We start from the raw sequence: 22,216 nt of genomic DNA, 5'->3' as shown, positions 1-22,216 counted from the left end.
TCTGACAGATTGTCTGCCGAAGTTCAACACCCATCGAGATGGCCGTGAAAGAGAAGATTTCTATGTTTTGTCACGTGAACCCTGAACAGGTAAAGTGCTTGCTGCAATTTAGATTTTATTGTCTTGCAGCCACACCTGCTGATGCCAATGCTTTATACTTGTTCAATATTATTATTGTTTTTTGGGGGGGAATTTATACAAACTTTGGGGGATTTGTTATCGTTGTTGTTGGTGGTGGTGATGATCCTAGGGCTTGAACTCTTTACCTAGTCCTTGTCTCTAAGCTCCTTTTGCTCAAGGCTAGCACTCTACTACTTGAGCCACGGTGCCACTTCCAGCTTTTTTTTTCTATGATTAATTGGAGATGACAGTCTCAGACTTTTCTGCCTAGGCTGGCTTTGAACTGTGATCCTTGGATCTCAGCTTCCTGAATAGCTAGGAATAAAGGCATGAGCCATTGATGCCTGGCTTTTCTTTCATTTATTATTTTTTTATGTGTTGAGACTGAGGTTTGAAATCAGGGTCTCATATTCTTGCCATTTGAGCTCTATTTCTGGGTTTTTGGTAGTTAATAGGCAGATAAGAATCTTATGAGTGGGGCACTGGTGGCATATCCCTGTAATCCTAGCTACTCAAGAGGCTGAGTCCTGAAGATCATGGTTCAAAACCAGCCCAGTCAAGAAAGTCTATGAGACTCTTACCTCAAATTGGAAATAGAGTGGCTCACAGTGGTAGAGTGCTAGCCTTGAGCCAAAAGAGCTCAGGGGAAATGCCCAGGCCCTGAGTTTAAACCCCATGACTGACCTTCCCAACAAAAGAAAACCTCTCATGGACTCTCCTGCGTGGTCTGACTTTGAATTATAATCCTCAGATCTCAGCCTCCTGTGTAGCTAGGATTACAGGCATGAGCCATTGGTGCTTGGCTCTGGCTTAGGTTGAATTCATAATTGAAGTACACCCCCCCCATATTAGTGGCACTTGGACTTGTACAGGTGGACATGCTGGAGAGAGGTACTATGGTCTGAGTAACAGGTTGGTGATATTTAAACATCTTAAGCCTTGATTATAGCTATGGCTTTGGGTAAACTGAACACAGAGTAGGCAGGCCATTTCTGGGCACTTACTGAGGATATGACAGATCGTTGAATGCTTGCAAGTAGACCCTTGAATGTTCTTGAGAAGGTGTTGAGTGCCCATTAGAATAAGTGTGGAAAACAACTCTATCCAGACAGCACCTACTCTGTGAAGGTCATCTTCTTTTTCTTCCTCCTCCTTCTTCTCCTCCTCCTTCTTCTCCTTCTCTTTTTCCTCCTCCTCTCTTTCTTCTCCTTCTCCTCTTCTCCTTCTCCTTCTCCTCCTCCTCCTTCTCCTCCTCCTCTTTCTTCTCCTTCTCTTTCTCCTCCTCCTTCTCCTTCCAGTTACGGGTTTGAACTCAGAGCCTGGGTGCTGTCCTCGAGCTCTTTTCACTAAAGGCTAGCGCTCTACCACTTTGAACCACAGCTCTACTTCTGGTTTTTGAGTAGTTAATTGGAGATAAGGATCTCAAGGGGATTTTTATGCCTGGACTGACTTTGAGCTATGGTCTTCAGATCTCAGCCATCTGAGTAGCCAGGATTATAGGTGTGAGCCACCAGTGATGGGCAAGAACATTGCAACTTAATACCAGTTAAAATGACATAAGGTTGGCATCCTACTATGCAGGCTTATTTTATTTTCTTTTTGTGCTGGTCCTAGGGCTTGAACTCAGGGCCTAGGCACTGTCCCTAAGCTTTTTTTTTTTATCTCAAGGCTAGCATTCTACCACTTGAGTCATAGATCTACTTGTGGATTTTGGTGGTTCATTGGAGATAAGAATCTTGTGGGCCTGCTGCTGGTGGATCATGCCTGTAATCCTAGCTACTCAGGAGGCTGAGATTTGAAGATCATGGTTGGAAGCAGCCCAGGCAGGGAAGCCCATGAGACTCTTATCTCCAATTAAGACACAGGAAAAGCCAGAAGTGGCACTGTGGCTCACGTGGTAGAGTGCTAGTCTTGAGCAAAAGAAGTTTAAGGACAGCCCCCGGCCCAGAGTTTAAACCCCATGACCAGCCAAAAAAAAGAGAAGGTTCTCATTGATATTCCTGTCTTGGGTGGCTGCAGACTATGATCCTCAGCTCTCAGCCTTCTGAGTAACTAGACTTACAGGTGTGAACATCTGGTGTCTGGCTCTCTACAGAATTTTTATTGAGATATTATTCATATGGGCATGATTTATTGAATGTTTGGTCATGTGTTTGGACTCAGTCTCTATTGTCTCGCTACAGTTCATGTTGGTGACTGTAAATTCCAGTCCTCTAATCACATGATTGTTTTTTCTGATGAGTAGCCTGATTGTCAAAACTAGTCTCATTGTCAAACTGTGTGGAAGGTATAGGGAGTAAGCCAAGTTGTGTGACAAAGATATTTTTGTCATTCAGGGAATTCTGAAGGTTGTTGAAGCTCTGCCAGGAATTGGGGACAAAGTCCAGATATAGTCATCCTTCATGATTTCCAAGTGACTGTTTCTACCCCCCTTCCCCCCAACATGATATCAAAACTCTTGGATACTCAAATCCCTAATATAAAATGGCTCAGTATTTGTATATAACCTATGTGAATCTTCCTGCATACTTTATCTCTAGTTTACATATTATTACCTAAGATAATATGCATGCTATGATAGCAGTTGTTCTATGAAATTGTTCAGAGGATAATAAGAGAAATAGTCTTTACATGTTCTATATATATTCTCCCCCACTCCCCGCATGTGTCTTATATATGTAAAATGTACAGGCACACTCACTGTTCCAGGAGTAGAATCTCACTATGCATCACAGGTTGTCTTTGAGTGTGCTATCTTCCAGTGTTAGCTTTGCAAGTGCTAGGATTACAGGCATGCAGGTTCATGCTCATTTTTTTTGCTTCTTTTTCTCCTGTTTTGTTTCATATATTTTTATTGTAATTAATATAAGGGTTACATTATATTCACCAGATAGAAGGTACATTACTTCACAAATATTGATACGCTTTCTCATGTCGTGGCCACCATTTTCCACCCCCTTCCCCCCCCATCTTGATTTCTTCCCTTCCCTATCCTATTTCACATAATCAATTAAGCATATATCAGATAACAAGGTGAAATATTGTAACAATATGAGATAACCAAGGGACAGCAAAAGAGATGAAAGATAATATAGTACATTAAGGACAATAATCACTCATTATATGGCTTTTGTATCTATATCCTGGAGGTCCTTACATTTAGCGTCATACTATATGGCCTTATGTCTATAGATTTTGTTCTATTGTAAATTTCTGCTAGGAGAGCCCAAGGTTTCTACTGATTGTGACAAATGAGGGAAACCATTGAGCCTAGGTTCCTTTGAGTCTGGCTGGCTTTACTTAATATGATTTTTTTCTAAGTCTTGCCATTTCCTTAAAATGGGGCAATATCATTCTTTCTGACAGCAGCATAGAATTCCATTGTGTATAAACACCCCATCTTGTTGATCCACTCATAAACTGAGAGGCATCTGGGTTGGTTCCATATCTTTGCTATGGTAAATAGTGCTGCAATGAACATCGTTGTGCTAGTGAATTTAGTCTGTCCTTGTTTCTGGACGATTGGGTAAATGCCAAGTAGTGGAATTGCTGGGTCATAGGGGAGTTCTATTTTTTATTGTGCCAGTCCTGGGCCTTAAACTTAGGGTCTGGGCACTGTCCCTGAGCTTCTCTGTGCTCAAGGGTAGAGCTCTACCACTTGAGTCACAGCACCAGTTCTGTTTTTTTCTGTTTATGTGGTATTGAGGAATCAAACCCAGGGCTTCAAGCATGCTAGGCAAGCACTCTACCACTAAGCCACATTCCCAGCCTCTTTTCTTCCCTCCCTCCCTCCCTCTTTTTCTTCCCTCTTCTCCCTCCCTCTTCTCCCTCCCTCCCTCTTCTCTCTCCCTCTTTTCTTCCTTCCTTCCTTCCTCCCTCCCTTCCTTCTTCCCTCCCTGCCTCCCTCTCTCTCTCTCTCTCTCTCTCTCTCTCTCTCTCTCTCTCTCTCTCTCTCTCTCTTTCTTTGTTTCTTTCTTTCTTTTTCTTTATCTTGAGCTGGTCCTGGAACTTGCTTGAGCCATACCAGCAATTCTAGTTTATTGGAAGTATGAGTCTCATGGGGACTTTTCTGCCCTGGCTGGCTTTGAACCATATTCCTCAGTTCTCAGCCTCCTGAGTAGCTGCGATAATAGCTATGAGCCACCGGCACCCAACTCTTGGTTTTTTTAAATTTTTTTATTTATATTGCTATAAAGAAATTACTGGTTTCTCATGAGAGTTGTTTTATTCTGACAGCACACTTGAAGTTGCTTCACCTAAGAGTGATGTTTTATTTTTGATCAGGTCATCTGTATCCATGATGTCTCATCTACGTATCGAGTGCCCTTGCTTTTGGAAGAACAAGGCATTGTGAAATATTTCAAAGAGAGATTGGACCTTCCCATTTGTGATTCTTCAAGTAATTTGCTTTTCAAGTGGAGAAATATGGCTGACAGGTTTGTGAAAGGAATTATTTAGACACTATCCTGGGACCTACCCACAGGGAAAGAATCTACAAGCCTCCAAAACCCTCCCACAGGAGCTACCCGTCCTGGGGCTTGAACACAGGGCTCGGGTACTGTCCCTGAGTTTTTGAGCTCAAGGCTAGTCTATACCTCTTCAGAGGTAGTTTTACTAGTTTTACTTCCCCCCCTTTTTTTGCCAGTCCTGGGCTTGAGCTCAGGGCTTGAGCACTGTCCTTGGACTTTCTCAAGGCTAGAGCTCTACCACTTGAGCCTCAGCACCACTTCTGGCTTTTTTCTATGTATGTGGTACCAAGGAGTCGAACCCGGGTCTTCTTGCATGCTAGGCAAGCACTCCACCACTAGGCCAAACTCCCAGCCCCAATACTTCCCACTTTTTAATGGTTAATTGGAGGTAAGAGTCTCATGGACTTTCGTGCCTAGGCTGTCTTTGAGCCATAAACCTTAGATCTCAGCCTCCTGAGTAGCTAGGCCATCAGTGCCTGGTTGGTAATATTTTTCTAAGGAGTTTCGAAAGTGTCTCTTCAGAGGCCTAAAGCATCTTCAGCCTCAAGATGACATTCTTACAGACTTAATATCAGTTCACATATTTTTCATGTTCTCTGAACAGATTTCCTGACAAAAGCAACACAAAAGATTGGGTCTCTAATGGTGAAATGTGATTGAGTACCTTTTGTAGAATGGAATTTTCTCATAAAACTGATCTAAATGGCTTGTAATATTTTAAATAGTCCTCTTAGCACCATTTTTCAGGCACACCATGAATAATCAGACTTTTGTGAGCCAGTTGGGAATGTAACGACTTTAAATGCAGACAATCAGAATGCATTTCCTTATACAAGGTCACCTTAGGAAGTTAATATTGGAAGGTTTCTTATTGACAAACAGAATATATATTTCTTAGACAATGTCACCTTAATAAACTAGTTTATGAATAGCTCTTGTTTAGGAGATAGCTTTTGAAATATGCATTTTTTTTGTTTTAAATGTTTTCCCTCGTCCCATGTCTGTCTGTACATGCTTATGTAAACCAATCTTAGAATTTCTATTTTTTTTCTTCCATTTTTTTAGTGCTGGTCCTGAGGCTTGAACTCAGAACCTGGGTGCTATCACTGAGCTTTCGTGCTCAAGGCTAGTGTTATACCACTTGAGCCACAGCTCTACTTCTGACTTGTTTGGTAGTTAATTGGAGATAACAGATTCATGGGCTTATCTGCCTGGGCTAGGTTTGAACTGTGATCTTCATATCCCCATTTCTGAGTAGTTAGAATTACAGGCATGAGCCACTAGTGCCTGGATTGAGATTTCTTAGGATTTTTGAAATCTGTTGGATGGATGAATGGGTTTTTGATCTTTGGAGGAAAGACTGGAGTCAAGTACATAAAGTTTGTGAGTCTTTTCTACTAAAGTTGTAATCAGTACCTGAGAATTAGAGTAAGGACCATGTGGGAACTTTTTTGTTGTTGTTTTTTTTTTTGTTGGTCGTGGGGCTTGAACTCTTGGCCTGGGAGCTATCCCTGAGCTCTTCAGCTCAAGGCTTGCACTCTACCAGTTTGAGCCACAGCACCACTTCTGGTTTCCTGGTGGTTAATTGGAGATAAGAGTCTCACAGACTTTCATGCCTGGGCTGGCTTTGAACCATGATCCTCAGATCTCAGCCTCCTGAGTAGCTAGGATTACAGGTGTAACCCACTGGTGCCTAGTGCTTTTATCACACACACACACACACACACACACACACACACACACACACACATAAACTTTGAGCTGGTCTTCTTTCTTAGGTATGAAAGGTTACAGAAAATATGCTCCATTGCTCTAGTGGGCAAATATACCAAACTCAGGGACTGCTATGCCTCCGTGTTCAAAGCCCTAGAGCACTCCGCCTTGGCCATCAACCACAAACTGAATCTGATGGTAAGTCCCTGCCTGCTTTTCTGGATATTTCACTCACTCACTCAAGTAGGTTATATTTCAAGGAGATTGTATTAAAGGGTTCCTAAGACTACCTCAACAGGATTGATAATTCACCAGGAGGATTTACAGAACTCAACTGTACAGGCATAGTTACGTCATGGCTAAGATGGTTGGTTTGTAGTCCAAGAAAACAAGGGAAAACCAAAAAGGGAAAAGTTATCTGAGTTAACGTCTGGGAGCGTGGTGGTGGGGAGGACCAGGTACAAGCAAAGATTGGGACATGTACAGGAAACTTGTTATAGAGTCAGCTCTTCTTTCTCTCTTTTCCTTTCTTCTTTTTCACAGTGCTGGGGATGGAAACAAGGGTGTCTCTGTCTCTGTCTCTGTCTCTCTCTCTCTCGCCAGTCCCGGGCTTGAGCTCAGGTCCTTGGACTTTCTCAAGGCCAGAGCTGTACCACTTGAGCCTCAGCACCACTTCTGGCTTTTTTTTCTATGTATGTGGTACTGAGGAATCGAACCTGGGTCTTTGTGCATGCTAGGCAAGCACTCTACCACCAGGCCAAACTCCCAGCCCTCAAGGCTAATTTTCTACCGCTTTGAGCCACAGCTCCACTCCTAGTTTTCTGGTGGTTCATTGGAGATAAGAGTTTCTTGCCTGAGCTGGCTTTGAACTTCGACCCTTAGATCTCAGCCTCATGAGTAGCTAGGATTACAGGTGTGAACCACCAGTTCCTGGCAAGTACAGTATTTTTAATATTGGGGCCTGGTCACATGGGCATCCTCTGCCTGCTGTGATGTGCCAAAATTTCAGACTCCCCAAGGGAAAGCAGGGGCCTAGCATAACTAACATTTATACAAACAAGGTTAGGTGCAATTGGTCTCTCTTAGCCTTTCTTCTTCTTTTTCTTCTTCTTTCTACCACTTGAGCGATAGCACCACTTCAAGCTTTTCTATGTATGTGGTACCAAAGAATCGAACCCAGGGCTTTGTTAATGCTAGACAAAGACACTACCACTAGGCCACACTCCTGGCCCCTTAACTTTGTTCTGTACAGATTCATGGCATGGTTCTGAAATTAGACTTTTCATATCAAGGTAAATATATGCTTCATGCTCCTTGTATTTGTCTATCGAGAAAATAAGCAAACTTTTTTTTGGCATTGGAATAGAATCCATATTTTTGAGATGCTATATTTTCTTTTGTAACATGGTAGCAAACAAAGATTTTCTGTTTTCAAATATTCGATATGTACATTTGTACTGGTACTGGGGCTTGAAATCAGGACCAGAGAGCTTATCCCTAAGCCTTGTTGCTCAAGGCTACATTTTACATTGACCCACAGCTAAACTTTAGCTTTTTAGTGGTTAATTAATTAGACGTAAGAACCTCTCAAACTTTCCAGCCCACGCTGGCTTTGAACCGGGATCCTTAGATCTCAGCCTCCGAGTAGCTAGGATTATAGGTGTGAGCCACTAATCCCTGGGTTGAATGTTTTTCTTTTTTTTTTTTGCCAGTCCTGGGGCTTGAACTCAGAGTCTGGGCACTGTCCTTGGATTTTCTCAAGCCTTGTGCTCTACCATTTGCGTCACAGCAGCACTTCTGGCTTTTTCTGTGTATGTGAGACCAAGGAATTGAACCCAGGGCTTCACGTATGCTAGATGAGCACTATTGCTAGGCCACATTCTCGACCCATGTGTTTGTTTATCTTAAATGCTCCTTAACTCTGCTGGATATTTTTCAGTACATAGATTCCATCGATTTGGAGCAGATCACCAAAGCGGAGGATCCGGTGAAATTCCATGAGGCTTGGCAGAAGCTATGCACAGCTGAGTGAGTATCAGGGACAGTCCCCATTAGTTAGGACAATGCCATTGTGCACGCTCCATAATTATTCCACTTACCTCAGTTGCTCATTTTTGTGCACTTTGGAGCCATGGTTAGAAATTCTTGTACTCATTGCAGGTGGTTGTACTGCATTCACAGTGCATTGTTTTGAAATGTGCCATGGAAATGCACGACATGCATACATGAAAGTGATTTTATTTGGGAGCACAGGGAGATTGCATTATAGGTTAAATGTATGAATCCCACTGACTCAAAGATACAGAGATGGCTGTTAGGTGTACAAAGTTAAAGCATAAGCATGACAGCCTTTCATATGGTTTTCTTTTCTTCACCGTGTTTGTTTGTTTGTTTTTTGGTCATGGGACTTGAACTCTGGGCCTGGGCGCTGACCATGAGCTCTTCAGCTCCAGGCTACCACCCTAACCCTTGAGCCACAGCCCCACTTTCCATTTTCTATTGATTGATTGGAGATGAGAGTCTCACGGTCTTTGGTGCCCGGGCTGGCTTTGAACCTCCATCCTCAGATCTCAGTCTCCTGAGTAGCTACGATTACAGGCAGGAGCCACTGTGCCCGGCTTCTCCATGTTTGAATTCTAGTGTTTTTTTTTCATTATGGCACTTGAACTTGGGGCCTGGGTGCTGTCTCTGAGCATTTTTGCCCAAGGCCAATGCTCTATCACTTGGAACCACAGTGCAACTTGTAGTTTTCATTGGTTAACTGGAGATAAGAGTCTCGGGAACATTCTTGCCCAGGCTGGCTTTGAACTACAATCTCCAGATCTCAGCCATTTGAGTATTTAGGATTACAGGCATGAGCCATCAGCATCAGCTGAAAAGATTTTTTTTTTTGCCAGTCCTGGGCTTGGGCTCAGGGCCTGAGCACTGTCCCTGGATTTTCTCAAGGCTAGGGCTCTACCACTTGAGCCTCAGCACCACTTCTGGCGTTTTGCTATGTATGCGGTACCGAGGAATCGAACCCGGGTCTTCGTGCATGTTAGGCAAGCACTCTACCACTAGGCCAAACTCCCGACCCACAGCTGAAAAGATTTTAAGAAGAAAGTCCAGGATGTGTAATCATGCAATTTATCCTGAAAACGTACCTCATTAGTAATTGTGCCAACCACTGGTTGTAGGATCAGTAAACATACACAGTTGAAAACAAACATTTAAAGAAACTTTACCTTTGTCTTGTGTTGATTTCAGTGGTATTCTTGTGCCTGGAGGATTTGGAATCCGAGGAACACTGGGAAAACTTCAGGCAATTTCTTGGGCGAGGACAAAGAAGATCCCATTTCTAGGTAAAACTCATGTTCATTTCCCCTAGCTATGTGTGTACTCATGTATAGTGAATTCAATTTTTTAAAATCTAGTAGGTTTCAGTCCTTAGAATAGGTAAAACTTACTTTGTTTTTAAAAGGTCTTACACTGTTTTGGCTAGCTTGAACTCTTGATCCTCATGCCTTACTTTCTTAGGTGCTAGAAGTATAGACCTAGCGCCCAGGCATAGGGTTTGTTATTGTAATGGTGTGACATTGAATGTGAGAGGTTAGTCAATAAGTAGTCTGCTACAGACTTGAGCAAACTATATCTTGCAGGCTAATTTTGGCTCATGGCTTGTTTTTGTAAATCAAGTGGTGCAGTAATACATATATCTTTACTGTCTGACACTTTACAGAAGAAATTTGTCCACTGTTCTGGCAAGTTCTGCATAGCAAGAGGCTGGATGTGAAGTTGGATCTTGTTCTTACCCTTTCTAATTCCTACCCTAACCCAACTTTTCAATGCTTAAAGAGCCTCCAATAGAACTCCATAATAGTCTTTCTGCTCAGAAAAGAAATATTTTAATTGAAATCAATCTGCTTGTTCTAGAAAAGATAATATAGAAAGACCAACCAATATCATAGGACTAGTTCAGCTAAAATCTGGTTGAGTCTTTTCTTGGGGTATGAACTTGGGCCTGAATGCTGTCCCTGAGCTTTTCAGCTCAAGGCTAGTTGAGCCACAGCGCCACTTCTGGCTTTTTTCTGTGATTAATTGGAGAAAAGAGTCTCAATGGCTTCCTGCTTGGGCTGACTTTGAACTGTGATCTTCAGATTTCCTCTTGGGTAGCTAGTTGACAGGCATGAGCCAGCAGTGCTTGGCTACACATAGACTTTTCTACCTGGGCTGGCTTTAAACTAAAATCTTTAGGTCTCAGCTTCCTGAGTTGGATTACAGGGATGAACCATCATCACTGGGCAAGACTCTTTCTTGAATTAGAGTGTTAGTTACACATGCTCTATCACAACCCTGTAGCCCACACAGATGCCTTAATTTAGAACTGGGTATTGGTGGCTCATGCCTGGATTCTTAGCTACTTAAGAAATCTGAGATCTGAGGATTATGTTTCCAAGCCAGCCCAGCAGACAAATCTAAGAAACTCTTTACTTCCAATTAAGTAGCAAAAACCAGATGTAGATGCATGGCTCAAGTGGTAGAGCACCAGCTTTGAGCCAAATGAAACAAGAGGTCTTAGAGTTCAAGTCCCAGCACTGACACACCAAAAACTGCAATTTAGAAGCCTTGATTTACCCGAGCACTGGTGGCTTATGCCTATAATCGTAGCTATTCAGGAAGCTGAGACCTGAGGATCACAGTTCAAAGCCAGCCTGGGCAGGAAAGTCCATGAGACTCTTACCTCCAATTAGCCACCAGAAAACCAGAAGTGGCACTATGGCTCAAAGTGGTAGTATGCTACACTTGAGCTAAAGAGTACAGAGACAGCACCCAGGCCCAGAGTTCAAGCCATAGCACTGACAAAATTAAATATATAAATAGAAGCCTGACTTAAGGATAGATATGGCTGGTGGTGGATTTGGATGCTTTTCCTACCTCATATGTTTTGGAGTTCTTTTCTTTTCAACCACAGGCCTTATGTTGTTTTGGAGATTTTAATAAACTCTCTTCTTGGTTCTGCCAAGGACTTTGCTGAGTGTTCATAGGGTTGGGGTGGAGGACAGCAGGGAACAAAATAGCAGTTTTGCTCTCTTGGAGTCATTCTAGATGGAGAAGATGTAAAAACATGAATAAATATATACTGTATTTATTTGCTTTATACATGTGCTTTTTTTGTTGTTTGTTTTTAAACACAGGCATTTGCCTGGGCATGCAGTTAGCAGTGATCGAATTTGCAAGAAACTGCCTTAACTTGAAAGGTAAGGCTGTGGTTTACAAATAAACCATTAAAACAAATATTCTTTTTCTTTGGCCAGTTCAGAGCTGGAGTTCAGGGCCTGAGCACTAACCTTGGGCTTTCTCAGTGCTAGCAACTTGAGTCACAGCACCACTGGCTTTTTTTCTATGTATATGATACTGAGGATTGAATCCAGGTCTTCATGCATGGTAGGCAAGAACTCTACTATTAGGCCAAACTCCTGGCCAAAACAAACATTCTTCAGATGTTAAATATGCTTACTATGTTTTCAGCAATATTGGTAACTTACTGGGCTCATTCCTTCAATCTGCAGATGCTAATTCTACAGAATTTGAGCCAGATGCCTCCACACCTTTGGTAAGTAATCCTTTAGCCCCATACTATACCCTGCATTGGTCATGGGGCTTTAATTCAGGGCCTGTGAGCTGTCCATGAGCTTTTTTGCTCAAGGCTAGTGCTCTGCCACTTTGAGCCACAGTCTGCTTCTGGTTTTCTGGTGATTAATTGGAGATAAAGAGTCTCACAGAGTTTCGTACCTGGGCTGACTTTGAACCCAAATCCTCAGATCTCAGCCTCCTGAGTAGTGAGGATTATAGACCTAGCCTCTAGCTCCCGGCTGGGTTTGATCATTGTATTGTCTTCCTGCTTCTTGTTTAAATTCATAAAGGGCAATTATTTATTTTTTCCCTTAAAGTGTCAGAGCATTTAAAATTGTACCTGAATTTCTTATTACCTATTTTTTTTTATATCAGACTGCTTTGTTCTTGCTAGTTTATATTGTCAACTGTGCTGGAAGAAACACATAGTCTTGGCCTGTTTTATCTTTGCAGCATCTTTTTAAGCTTAATGTTTAGGAAAGGACTAAATTGGCTGTGACAACAATTTGTAACAGCTAATATAAATAAATGAGCTGTCCTGTCTCTCGCCTGATCCTCAGTCTGTCTATTTTCCACATTGGTGGTCATCTATCTTTCCAAAACAAAAATGACAAGCATTCTTGTTGTGCTCCTCATCTTCGGCCAGTTCTTCTTCCCTCTAAATATTCAATCTAGGATTCTTGGCTGGGCCCTAAAATCTGTTGTGCCCTGTCCTAAACCATCCCAGTTTCTCTCATGCTTTGAGTTTTATGTTTGAATGATTTGAATTACAATTTTGTCATGTAGCCTGAGATCTCCCCCTAATGATTTCCTCTCCTTCCTCCTGGAATTTCAATGAAAGCAGTGGAAAATTTCAAACTATAATTTGGTTATTAGCAACTTTCTATTGGTTGAACTTTTGCTGCCAGATGGGGCAGAAAATTGCATGAGACTCTATCTCCAATGAAGGATCAAAAAAGCTGAAAGTGGAGCTGTAGCTCAAGAGGTAGAGTGATAGTCTTGAGTGGAAAAAGCTCAGGGACAGTGCCCAGGTCTTGAGTTCAAGCCTCAGGACTGGCACACACACAAAGAATGTAAACTTGTATGTCTGTCTGTAACCCTTACCCTTAGGTAAATGTTAGTAGTATGCTTCATATGTTTTTTTTCTGCTTTGCTTTTTCACTGAATATCATATGTTAGAGATCACCCCCATGGAAGGATGTAGAAATATTCTTTGTGACATTTTATATAGATTTCAATTCAAACTGTAATGAACCATAACTTCCCAGGCAGATGGTACTTTTAAGTCTTATGCTCAGAAAGCCTAATATTTGCGACGAGTTCCTTATGAGGCTTTAATATAAATGGATTTCCTGACTAATAACTGAAATAGCTCTGCCAGCAAAATGAAGGGTTTTTTCCTCTTTAGAAATACTCTCTATTAGGAAGTGATGTTACCAGTAGGTGGCACTGTTGCATAGCTTTGGCAAGGTTAAGCCTTTGTTGTCCACCTCCTTCCTCTACCCATATACAGGCATGGATACATAGTCCCCTACTTTTGGACAGTGATAGAGATGAAACCTAAGGGATCATGTATAGCAGGCAAGTTCTCTATATCCCGTAATGCCCATAGACCCTTAAAAAATCCCTTACATTAGCATGCTTGAGAGATGTTGTTCCCATCTTGCTTGCATTCATCACTCCACATCAATGCATAGAGATTTTCACAGCTTGCCCTTCTGTCTGCTTTGTAGACACATCAGTATTTATTTCACTGATCTTGTATTTAGGTTGTGCTGCTTGTTACCCTTAAATCATACTGCAAACTAGTCTCCCTGTCCCTGTGTCCTGCACCAACGTGTGGACAGGTCTATGGGATGAAGTCCTACCAGGGGAATTGCTAAGTCAGAGGATATGTACATTTTACATTTTGATGGCTCCTCTACACATAAGTGAGATGAAAACGATAAAACCTAATTGCTATTGAACAGTTTTATGGGCTACAATCAGTTTGCCGGAGAAAAATAGCCTTAAGAACCAGAATTTGTGCTGATGGTGAGAAGTCTTATTAAAGAGAAAAAGACTTAAGGTGATAGAAACATAAAGCATCCAACACCATGAAGTCTGAGGAGTCACTTTACTTGAGCAAATAACAATTACTTAGCTGGGTGCTGGTGGCTCATACCTACAATCCTAGCTACTCAAGAGGCTGAGATCTGAGGATCAAAGTTCAGGCAGGAAAGTGCATGAGACTCTTATCTCTATTTTACCACTGTAGCAGAAAAGCTCAGGGAAAGTGTCCAGGCCCGGAGTTCAAGTCACCCAACCGGCACCGAGGGAGAGGGAGAGGAAGAGGGAGAGAGATTTATCTCTAAAATGCTGTTTGAGAAGAGTACCCAGGAGTGAATGAGGACAATACATTCTCTTGTGTCATTTCTCTGCTTGATTCATGAGATATAATAGTAGACTCTGGGGTGTTGCAGGATACTTAGGGATCTGTAACAATTCTGTTCTCTGGGCCTGCTTCACAGAGGTTTCCATTGCTTCTGGATTGTATTTATCAAGAACACAGGTGGACTTATATTTAACTCTTCATCATTGTTGACATATTCTAACTTTTCATCAGCATTGACATCTTTGACCTTGACTTTGGCTATAGATCTCTCTCCCGTTCATCTAGAGGATCGTAGATGGCATCACAAACAGTTTTGATTTGTGAGACATTTATAGGAGGAATGATTTTGATCTACTGTTTAAGCATGTGCATTTGTTAACCTGTGAGCATTTCTTTTACGTTTGTTGGAAGGTCTAACTTTAGAAAGTCTGAATACTTCTAAGATAGGCCACTCTGGAATCAGAATCCATGTTATCCCTTCAAAACACAGCAACAGTCAGGGCGTGTGTGTGTGTGTGTGTGTGTGTGTGTGTGTGTTTGTGTTGGGTGAGGGTTTTGCTGGAGGCTCACTCATGCAATTCTAGCTATTCAGGAGGCCAAGAGAGACCTAGAATACCTTCTCAGTTAGAAATTGGCCCAAACAGAAAAGTCTCATAGACTTTATGTCCAAATGAACCAGCAAAAAGCCTGGCTGGACATGTGGCTTAAGTGGTAGAGCACCAGATGAGGCCCTGTGAAACCCCTGTGATCACCTATGAGGCCATAAGTTCATAGCCTGGTACCACCACCAGCAGGAAAATCACGCAACTGCATACAACACATGCAATGGATGGTGCTATTGGTAAAGAGAAATTCAAAGTGTTAGTAAATAAGCTACAGATGGACAGTAGGGATGGCTATATTTCATAGTATTTGTTTATCATAGATAAGGCTTTATCCATTCTCCTCACATTTTACATCAGCACCCTCAGTGGTAACAAGGAGGTTTTGTTTGACACGTCCAGACAGACATATAACGTACTTTGATCAAATCACCCTCTCTGTTACTCACTTTCCACTTTAGCCTCTTTGTTTTCTCTTCCCTCTTACACAAGACCACTCCCCAGGCAGGACCTGTTTTTGCATTCCTCTCATTCATTATTTTTAGTGCATTCTTCCAAAAGGTTGTACTTGCATATATTATACTTAAAACAGCTTGAACCTAAGCTGGTACCAGTGGTTCACGCCTGTAAACCTAGCTACAGAGGAGGTTGAGATCTGAGGATTGAGGTTCAGAGCCAGTCCAGCATGAAATCCATTGAGCCTCTTATCTCCAATTAACTACTAGAAAACTGGAAGTAATGCTATGGCTCAAGTGATAGAGTGCTAACCTTGAGCTGAAGAGCTCAGGACAGTGTCCAGGCCCTGAGTTCAAGCCCCACGAGTGACAAAACAAAAACCCAGCTTGAACCCTAGTTTACTTTCCCTTTCCTCATCCCCATTCTTTTTCTTTTTCTTTTTTTTTGCCAGTCATGGGCTTGAGCTCAAGGACTGAGCACTGTCCTTGGATTTTCTCAAGGCTACAGCTCTACCACTTGAGCCTCAGCACCATTTCTGGCTTTTTTCTATGTATGTGGTACCAAGGAATCGAACCCAGGTCTTCGTGAATGCTAGGCAAGTACTCTACCACTAGTCCAAACTCCCAGCCCCCCATTATTTTTCTTATTCAGCAGATTGTAGCAAGGTTTATTTTGCCATCTTCATTCACCAATGCAATGGATTTTGGTATTGTTTACATTCTCACATCTTTTTCTCCCTTCCCTTGATCCATTTAAACAGTCTCATAATTACAAATTTTAGATATAACAATTTTTTGTGGGTCATGGAGCTTGACCTCAGCATGGGCGCTGTCCTTGAGCTTTTCGGCTCAAGGTTACCATCTTACCCCTGGGCCTCGGCATTGTCCCTGAGCTCTTCAGCTCAAGGCTACTGCCCTACCCTTGAGCCAAGCCCCACTTCTCATTTTCTAGAGGTTAACTGGAAATGAGTCTCAGGTCCTTTTGTGGCTGGCTTTGAACCTTAATCCTCAGATCTCAGTCTCCTGAGTAGCTAGAATTACGGTGTGAGCCACCGCACCTGGCATGATCTAACAATTTTTAAACGTTAAAAATAATTTTACATCTGGGGGCCGGGAGTTTGGCCTAGTGGTAGAGTGCTTGCCTAGCGTGCACAAAGATCTGGGGTGGATTCTTCAGTACCACATATATAGAAAAAAGTCAAAAGTGGTGCTGAGGCTCAAGTGGTAGAGTTCTAGTCTTGAGAAAGTCCAAAGACAGTGTTCAGGACCTGAGCTCAAGCAAAAAAAAATTACATCTAGGGCCTGGAGTTTGGCTTAGTGGTTAAAGTGCTTGCCTAGCATGCACAAAGACCCGGGTTCGATTCCACGGTACCACATACATAGAAAAAAGCCAGAAGTGGTGCTGAGGCTCAAGTGGTAGAGCTCTAGCCTTGAGAGAGTCCAAGGACAGAGCTCAGGCTCTGAGCTCAAGCCCAGGACTGGCAAAAAAAAATTACATCTGGTAGTAGATTTGTGAAATAGTCACTTAGATGTAAAGCTTGATTCTTAAAAGTTGATTCATGTGAAGAATAATTTTTGTTATATATTAAGCATAATGAATATATTGCATTTTCCTGCCTTTAGTCAAAATCCAGTTTGAAATAGTTCCTCTTCCTTGTTGTACAATAACTTTTTAGTATGCAAATGAAACGATTATAAAAACAGCCCATTAAAATAACCTTTTAGACAACTCTTATTATTTTTAATACTGTCTGATTTGCTTTTAGAACATTGAAGAAAGCATTTCCTAACACAAAAAGATCTAATAGACATCACTCAGGAGTTAGTTTGAGCTTGAAATCTTTTCCCCTATAAGAGTGATTATCAAGAATACAGCTATTAGATGGGTAAAATAGCCTTTTATGGACAAGTCTTGGATCCTGAGTCATTTACTATGGTCTCTGTGTTAATACTAGTTTCTGAGTTGAAATCAGGCTGTTGGCCTTATAACTGGAAAAAGAAAAATTCTCTTGAAAGGGAACCCTTATACACTGTTGGTTAGAATGTGAATTGGTACCAGCTATTATGAAAAAAAAAACAGCAGAGAGGAAACTGAAGAATTCAAAAGTAGATCTGTATAATCTAGCAATTATACTTGTGGCTATATATTTGAGAGATAAGAATGAAATTAGTACATTCAATGAATAGATTTGCACTTCTATGTTCATTGCAGCAATATTCACAGTAGCCAAAGGTGGAAGCAACCTAAGTGTGTGTCAACCAGTGAATGGCTAACATTTCATCCATATACACCCATGGAATCTATTCAGCTTCCACAAAGGAGATCTTGCCATTTGGAACAGTACATAGGAACCTAGAGGAGAGTGAATGAAGTGAAATAACAAAACATAGGAAGATAGATGCTGTCCCTTGGCACATGTGGAATCTAAAGAAATTGAATTCAGCTGAACACTGGTCACTCATGCCTATATTTTTAACTACTCAGGAGGCTGAGATCTGAGGATCACAGTTCAAAGCCAGCCTGGACAGAAAAGTCCATGTGACTCTTTTCTCCAATTAACCACCAAAAAGCTGGAAGTGTCGGGTGCGGTGGCTCACACCTGTAATCCTAGCTACTCAGGAGGCTGAGATCTGAGGATCAAGGTTCAAAACCAGCCCGGGAACAAAAGGACCTAAGACTCTTATCTCCAATTAACCTCTAGAAAATGAGAAGTTTGGCTTGGCTCAAAGGTAGGGAGTAGGGCGATAGCCTTGAACTGAAGAGCTCAGGGACAGAGCTGAGTTTAAGCCTCATGACCCACAATAAAAATAAATAAACAAACACATAAATAAATAAATAAAACCTGGAAATGGAGCTGGGGTAGAAGAGCATCAGCCTTGAGCAAAAAAATTGAATGAGAGCATGAAGCCCATAGTTCAGTACTGGTGAGTCCCCACACACACCCACACCCACATCTACGTTGAATAAACAGAAAGTCATGGGATACAAGAAATAAGATGATGTTGGCTAAATGAAAAAAGCTTGGTGTTATAAGATAAATGAAAAAAGCTTGCAGTTATAACTCTAAAGATCAAATGTACAGCATAGTTACTATTGTTTTTTTTGAGATTTTATTGACTACTAGACACTCCAAATTACCTTTAATTATTGGTAGATAGTTGCACTAATGTAATTTTTCTAACCAACTGAAAAACAAAACTCAGTCCATGCTTTCCAAAAATCTTATGCCTCAGTTCTTTTTTATTTTTTTGGTCGTGGGGATTATACTCTGGATCTGGGCGTTGTCCCTGAGCTCTTCAGCTCAAGGCTAGTGTTCTACCACTTGAGCCACAGCACCACTTCTGGTTTTCTGGTGGTTGATTGGAGAGAAGAGTCTCACAGACTTTCCTGCCTGGTCTGGCTTTGAACCATGATCCACATATCTCAGTCTCCTGGGTACCTAGGTTTATAGGTATGAGCCACTGGTACCCAGCTTGTCTCAGTTCTTTTTTTTTTTTTTTTTCTGTTGGTCGGGAGACTTGAACTCTAGGCCTGGGCACTGTCCCTGAGCTCATCAGTTCAGGGATACCCCTGGGCCTGGATGTTGTCCCTGAGCTCTTCAGCTCAAGACTAATGCTCTACCCCTTGAGCCACAGCACTACTTTTGGTTTTCCGGTGATTAATTGGAGATAAGAGTCTCATGGACTTTAGTCTTCTGGCTGGGACTAGCTTTGAACTGTGATCCTCAGATTTCAGCCTCCTGAGTAGCTAGGATTACAGGCATAAGCCACTATGCCTGGCTTGTCTCAGTTCTTTTCTAAATATATGCTTAGTCACATATTAGAAATTAATTTCTTTTTTTTTTCCTGTTGGTCTTGGGGTTTGGACTCTGGGCCTGGGTGCTGTCCCTGAGCTCTTCAGCTCAAGGCTAGTGCCCTACCCATTAATTCATAGTGCTGATTTCAGTTTTCTGGTGGCTAATTGGAAATAAGAGTCTCACAGACTTTAGTGCCTGGGCTGGCTTTGAACCTCGATCCTCAGATCTCAGCCTCCTAAGTAGCTAGGATTACAGGCGTGAACTACTGTGCCTGGCTTAGAAATTAATCTCTAAAAACATTTTGTAAACATTCCAACAAAGATTGATGTGATTTGTACTGCATGACTATAGTTCTTAATATTGGAAAATTTCAAGTCTTCCCTACAAGAGAGTAGGTCACAAGTTTGTGTTTGTTTATTTATTTATTGCCAGTCTTGGGGTGGGCTTTAATTCAAGGGCTGAACATTGTCTCTGAGCTCCTTTTGCTTAGCACTCTACCACTTTGAGCCACAGTTCCCCTTCTGGTTTTCTGGTAGTTAATTGGAGATAAGAATCTCACAGATTTTCCTGCCCTTGATGGCTTTGACCTTGATCTTCTGATCTCAGCCTCCTGAGTAGCTAGGATTACAGTAGTGAGCCACCAGCACTTGGCTCCCATGTAATCTTTTCTCTGGCATGAGTCCAGAGTTATTTTGAATTTTAGAGGAAATATGTGTTTCAGTGTCAACTTCCATAATGTTTTGCCAAAGTAGATGTTTGAAATAATGTGTGTTTACTCTGTGAGGGATTAATTGGTACCTAGAACAGAGGCTAAAATGAGAAGCTAGCGGGATTAATTGATACCTAGAACAGAGACTAAAATGAGAAGCTAGCGTGGGCTACATACCAGACCTTAATAAAACTCAAGAGAAACAAACTAGATTAGTGGTTAGGAATGGAAGCCGTGACAAGCAAAATAGCACAACTTCTAATTTAACAGCATTCTAGAATAATCAATTGGGACTGCACAGTGTGCTTCTCACAGGAATTAAATCAATTAACATGCTATATTGATTGAACAAAAAGATGCTCAGCAGAGATGCTCAGTAGCTGCTTACGTTATCATAACAGAAAAGGAAAGATTAGTTCTTGGGTTTAAACAAAAAGATAAAGAACGTCTTTTACAAACTAATACATAGTAAACTTAATGGTGACATTACATTGTGTTCTCATTAAAAATAGCCACAAGACTGGGGATATAACTCAGTGGTAGGACTTTCGACTTACCATGCTCAAAGCCCTGGGTTCAATATTCAGTACCACAAAAAGGAAATAAAAAGCCAGCAAATAGAGCATGTACACTAACCAGGCTATTAAAGTTGTTAAGGTGAGACCAGCTCATGTTCCCTGGGGAGCAGGAATTCCTACTACCTGTTGGGGACGTCAATAAGGTTTCATGGTCCATACCTTCACCCTCTGACTCACACTGGCTTCTTATTCTCCAGCATTTTTCTGGTTCATTGGAGACTGATCTCTAAGATTTATCTGCCCAGGATGATTCTGAATTGTGACTCTCAGATCTCAGCCTCTGAAGTAGGCAGGATTATAAGCTTGAGCCACTAGTGCCCAGCTTATTATTCTTTTTCATAGGGTACATATTTCATATGGTTCCATAATCTAAATGTTCAGTATGATTGTAGGTGAATAGTGGCTCCCTTATCCCTGCACAAATCTATCCAGTCTCTTCGAATATATTAGTTTGTAGTGTGTACTTGTAGAAATTTTGTTCGGTGCCAGTCCTGGGACTTGAACTCAGGTCCTGAGCCCTGCCTGAGCTTTTCCTGCTCAAGGCTAGCTCTCTACCATTTGAGCCACAGCTCTATTTCCTGCTTTTCGGTGGTTAATTAGAGATGAGTCTCACAGACTTCCTGTCTTCAAACTGTGATCCTCAGATCTCAGCTCCCCTAGTTGCTAGGATTACAGATGCCTAGGTTTCATCCTTTTTTGTTTTTAGGCAAGCATTCTACAATTAAGCCATGCCCCCAGACCCTTTTTTCTTTTTTTAGATAATATCTTACTTTGTAGCTCAAACTGGCTTCAACCTTGATTCTCTTGCCTTAGTTTATTACTGGGATTATAAGCCTATGCTACCATGCCTGGCCAAGAATTTAATTTTTAAGCACATAGTCATGCAAATTGAAGTATCGTTCTCTATACTTCCAATCACTGTCACCTATGCATCTTATGCCTGGTGAAATTTGGCCACTTTAGTCTACTTTGGTATAAGATCCTTACACTAACCTGACTTTTACTGTCTTGTGAGATTGACCTCTCCAGAGGTGTGCTTGGGCCAGTCCAGCCTGTATACTATGAGATAGCCAGGTACTTGAACTTGGGTATATTGGGTAAGTATATGGTCAAGTGCTCTGGTGCCCATATCAGAGGGCCTTCAAGCTACTGGGGAAATGACAGCACCCAACTTCACCGATATATTCAGTATACCTTTTTTGTGTGTATGCCAGTCCTAGGGCTTGAATTCAGGGTCTGGGCCTTGTGCCTGAGCTTTTTTTCCCCTGTCAGTCATGGGGCTTGAACTCTGGGCCTGAGCACTGTCCCTAGTAGTTCAGCTCAAAGCTACTGTCCACAGCGCCACTTCTAGTTTTCTAGTGGTTAATTGGAGATAAGAGTCTCATGGACTTTAGTGCCTGGGCTGACTTTGGACCGTGATCCTTAGATTTCAGCCTCCTGAGTAGTTAGAATTACAGGCGTGAGCCTGTGCACCTGGCTGTCCTTGAGCTTTATATGCTCTGTATTTGACACTCTACCACTTGAGCCACAGCTCTATTTCCAGCTTTTTTTGGGTGCTTAATTGGACATAAGAATATCATTGACTTTCCTCCTCCAGGCTGGCACTGACCACGATCTTCAGATTTCAGCCTAATGGGTAGCTAGGATTACCGACATGAGCCACCAGCACCCGGCTCAGTTTACACTATTGAATTCACTTCATTAATGAAACTTCTAGAGTCAAAGACCTCACTTTGGAGGCAACAATTCTCATAAGATTAGTGTAATCTTTGGGTGGGTTTGCATA

General features: G+C 41.8%; 1 protein-coding gene across 6 annotated transcripts in view; it reads left to right on the top strand.

The window, feature by feature from the left end:
- The window catches only part of Ctps2 (CTP synthase 2), an 87,971-nt gene that overhangs the window by 22,106 nt on the left and 43,649 nt on the right, over positions 1-22,216 (top strand). For all 6 annotated transcript variants that reach the window (XM_090326495.1, XM_090326499.1, XM_090326498.1 and 3 more), the window contains 7 exons: positions 9-89; positions 4,405-4,556; positions 6,368-6,500; positions 8,242-8,330; positions 9,549-9,643; positions 11,477-11,539; positions 11,852-11,895. In XM_090326495.1, coding sequence (XP_090182621.1) covers positions 9-89; positions 4,405-4,556; positions 6,368-6,500; positions 8,242-8,330; positions 9,549-9,643; positions 11,477-11,539; positions 11,852-11,895 — 657 coding nt within the window. The remainder of the gene's footprint in view (positions 1-8; positions 90-4,404; positions 4,557-6,367; positions 6,501-8,241; positions 8,331-9,548; positions 9,644-11,476; positions 11,540-11,851; positions 11,896-22,216) is intronic.

The sequence above is a fragment of the Megascapheus bottae genome, chromosome X (genome assembly GCF_031878675.1).
Source record: "Megascapheus bottae isolate mThoBot1 chromosome X, mThoBot2.hap1, whole genome shotgun sequence".
Classification (NCBI taxonomy): Eukaryota; Metazoa; Chordata; class Mammalia; order Rodentia; family Geomyidae; genus Megascapheus; species Megascapheus bottae.
This window is presented reverse-complemented; position numbering and strand designations above follow the sequence as displayed.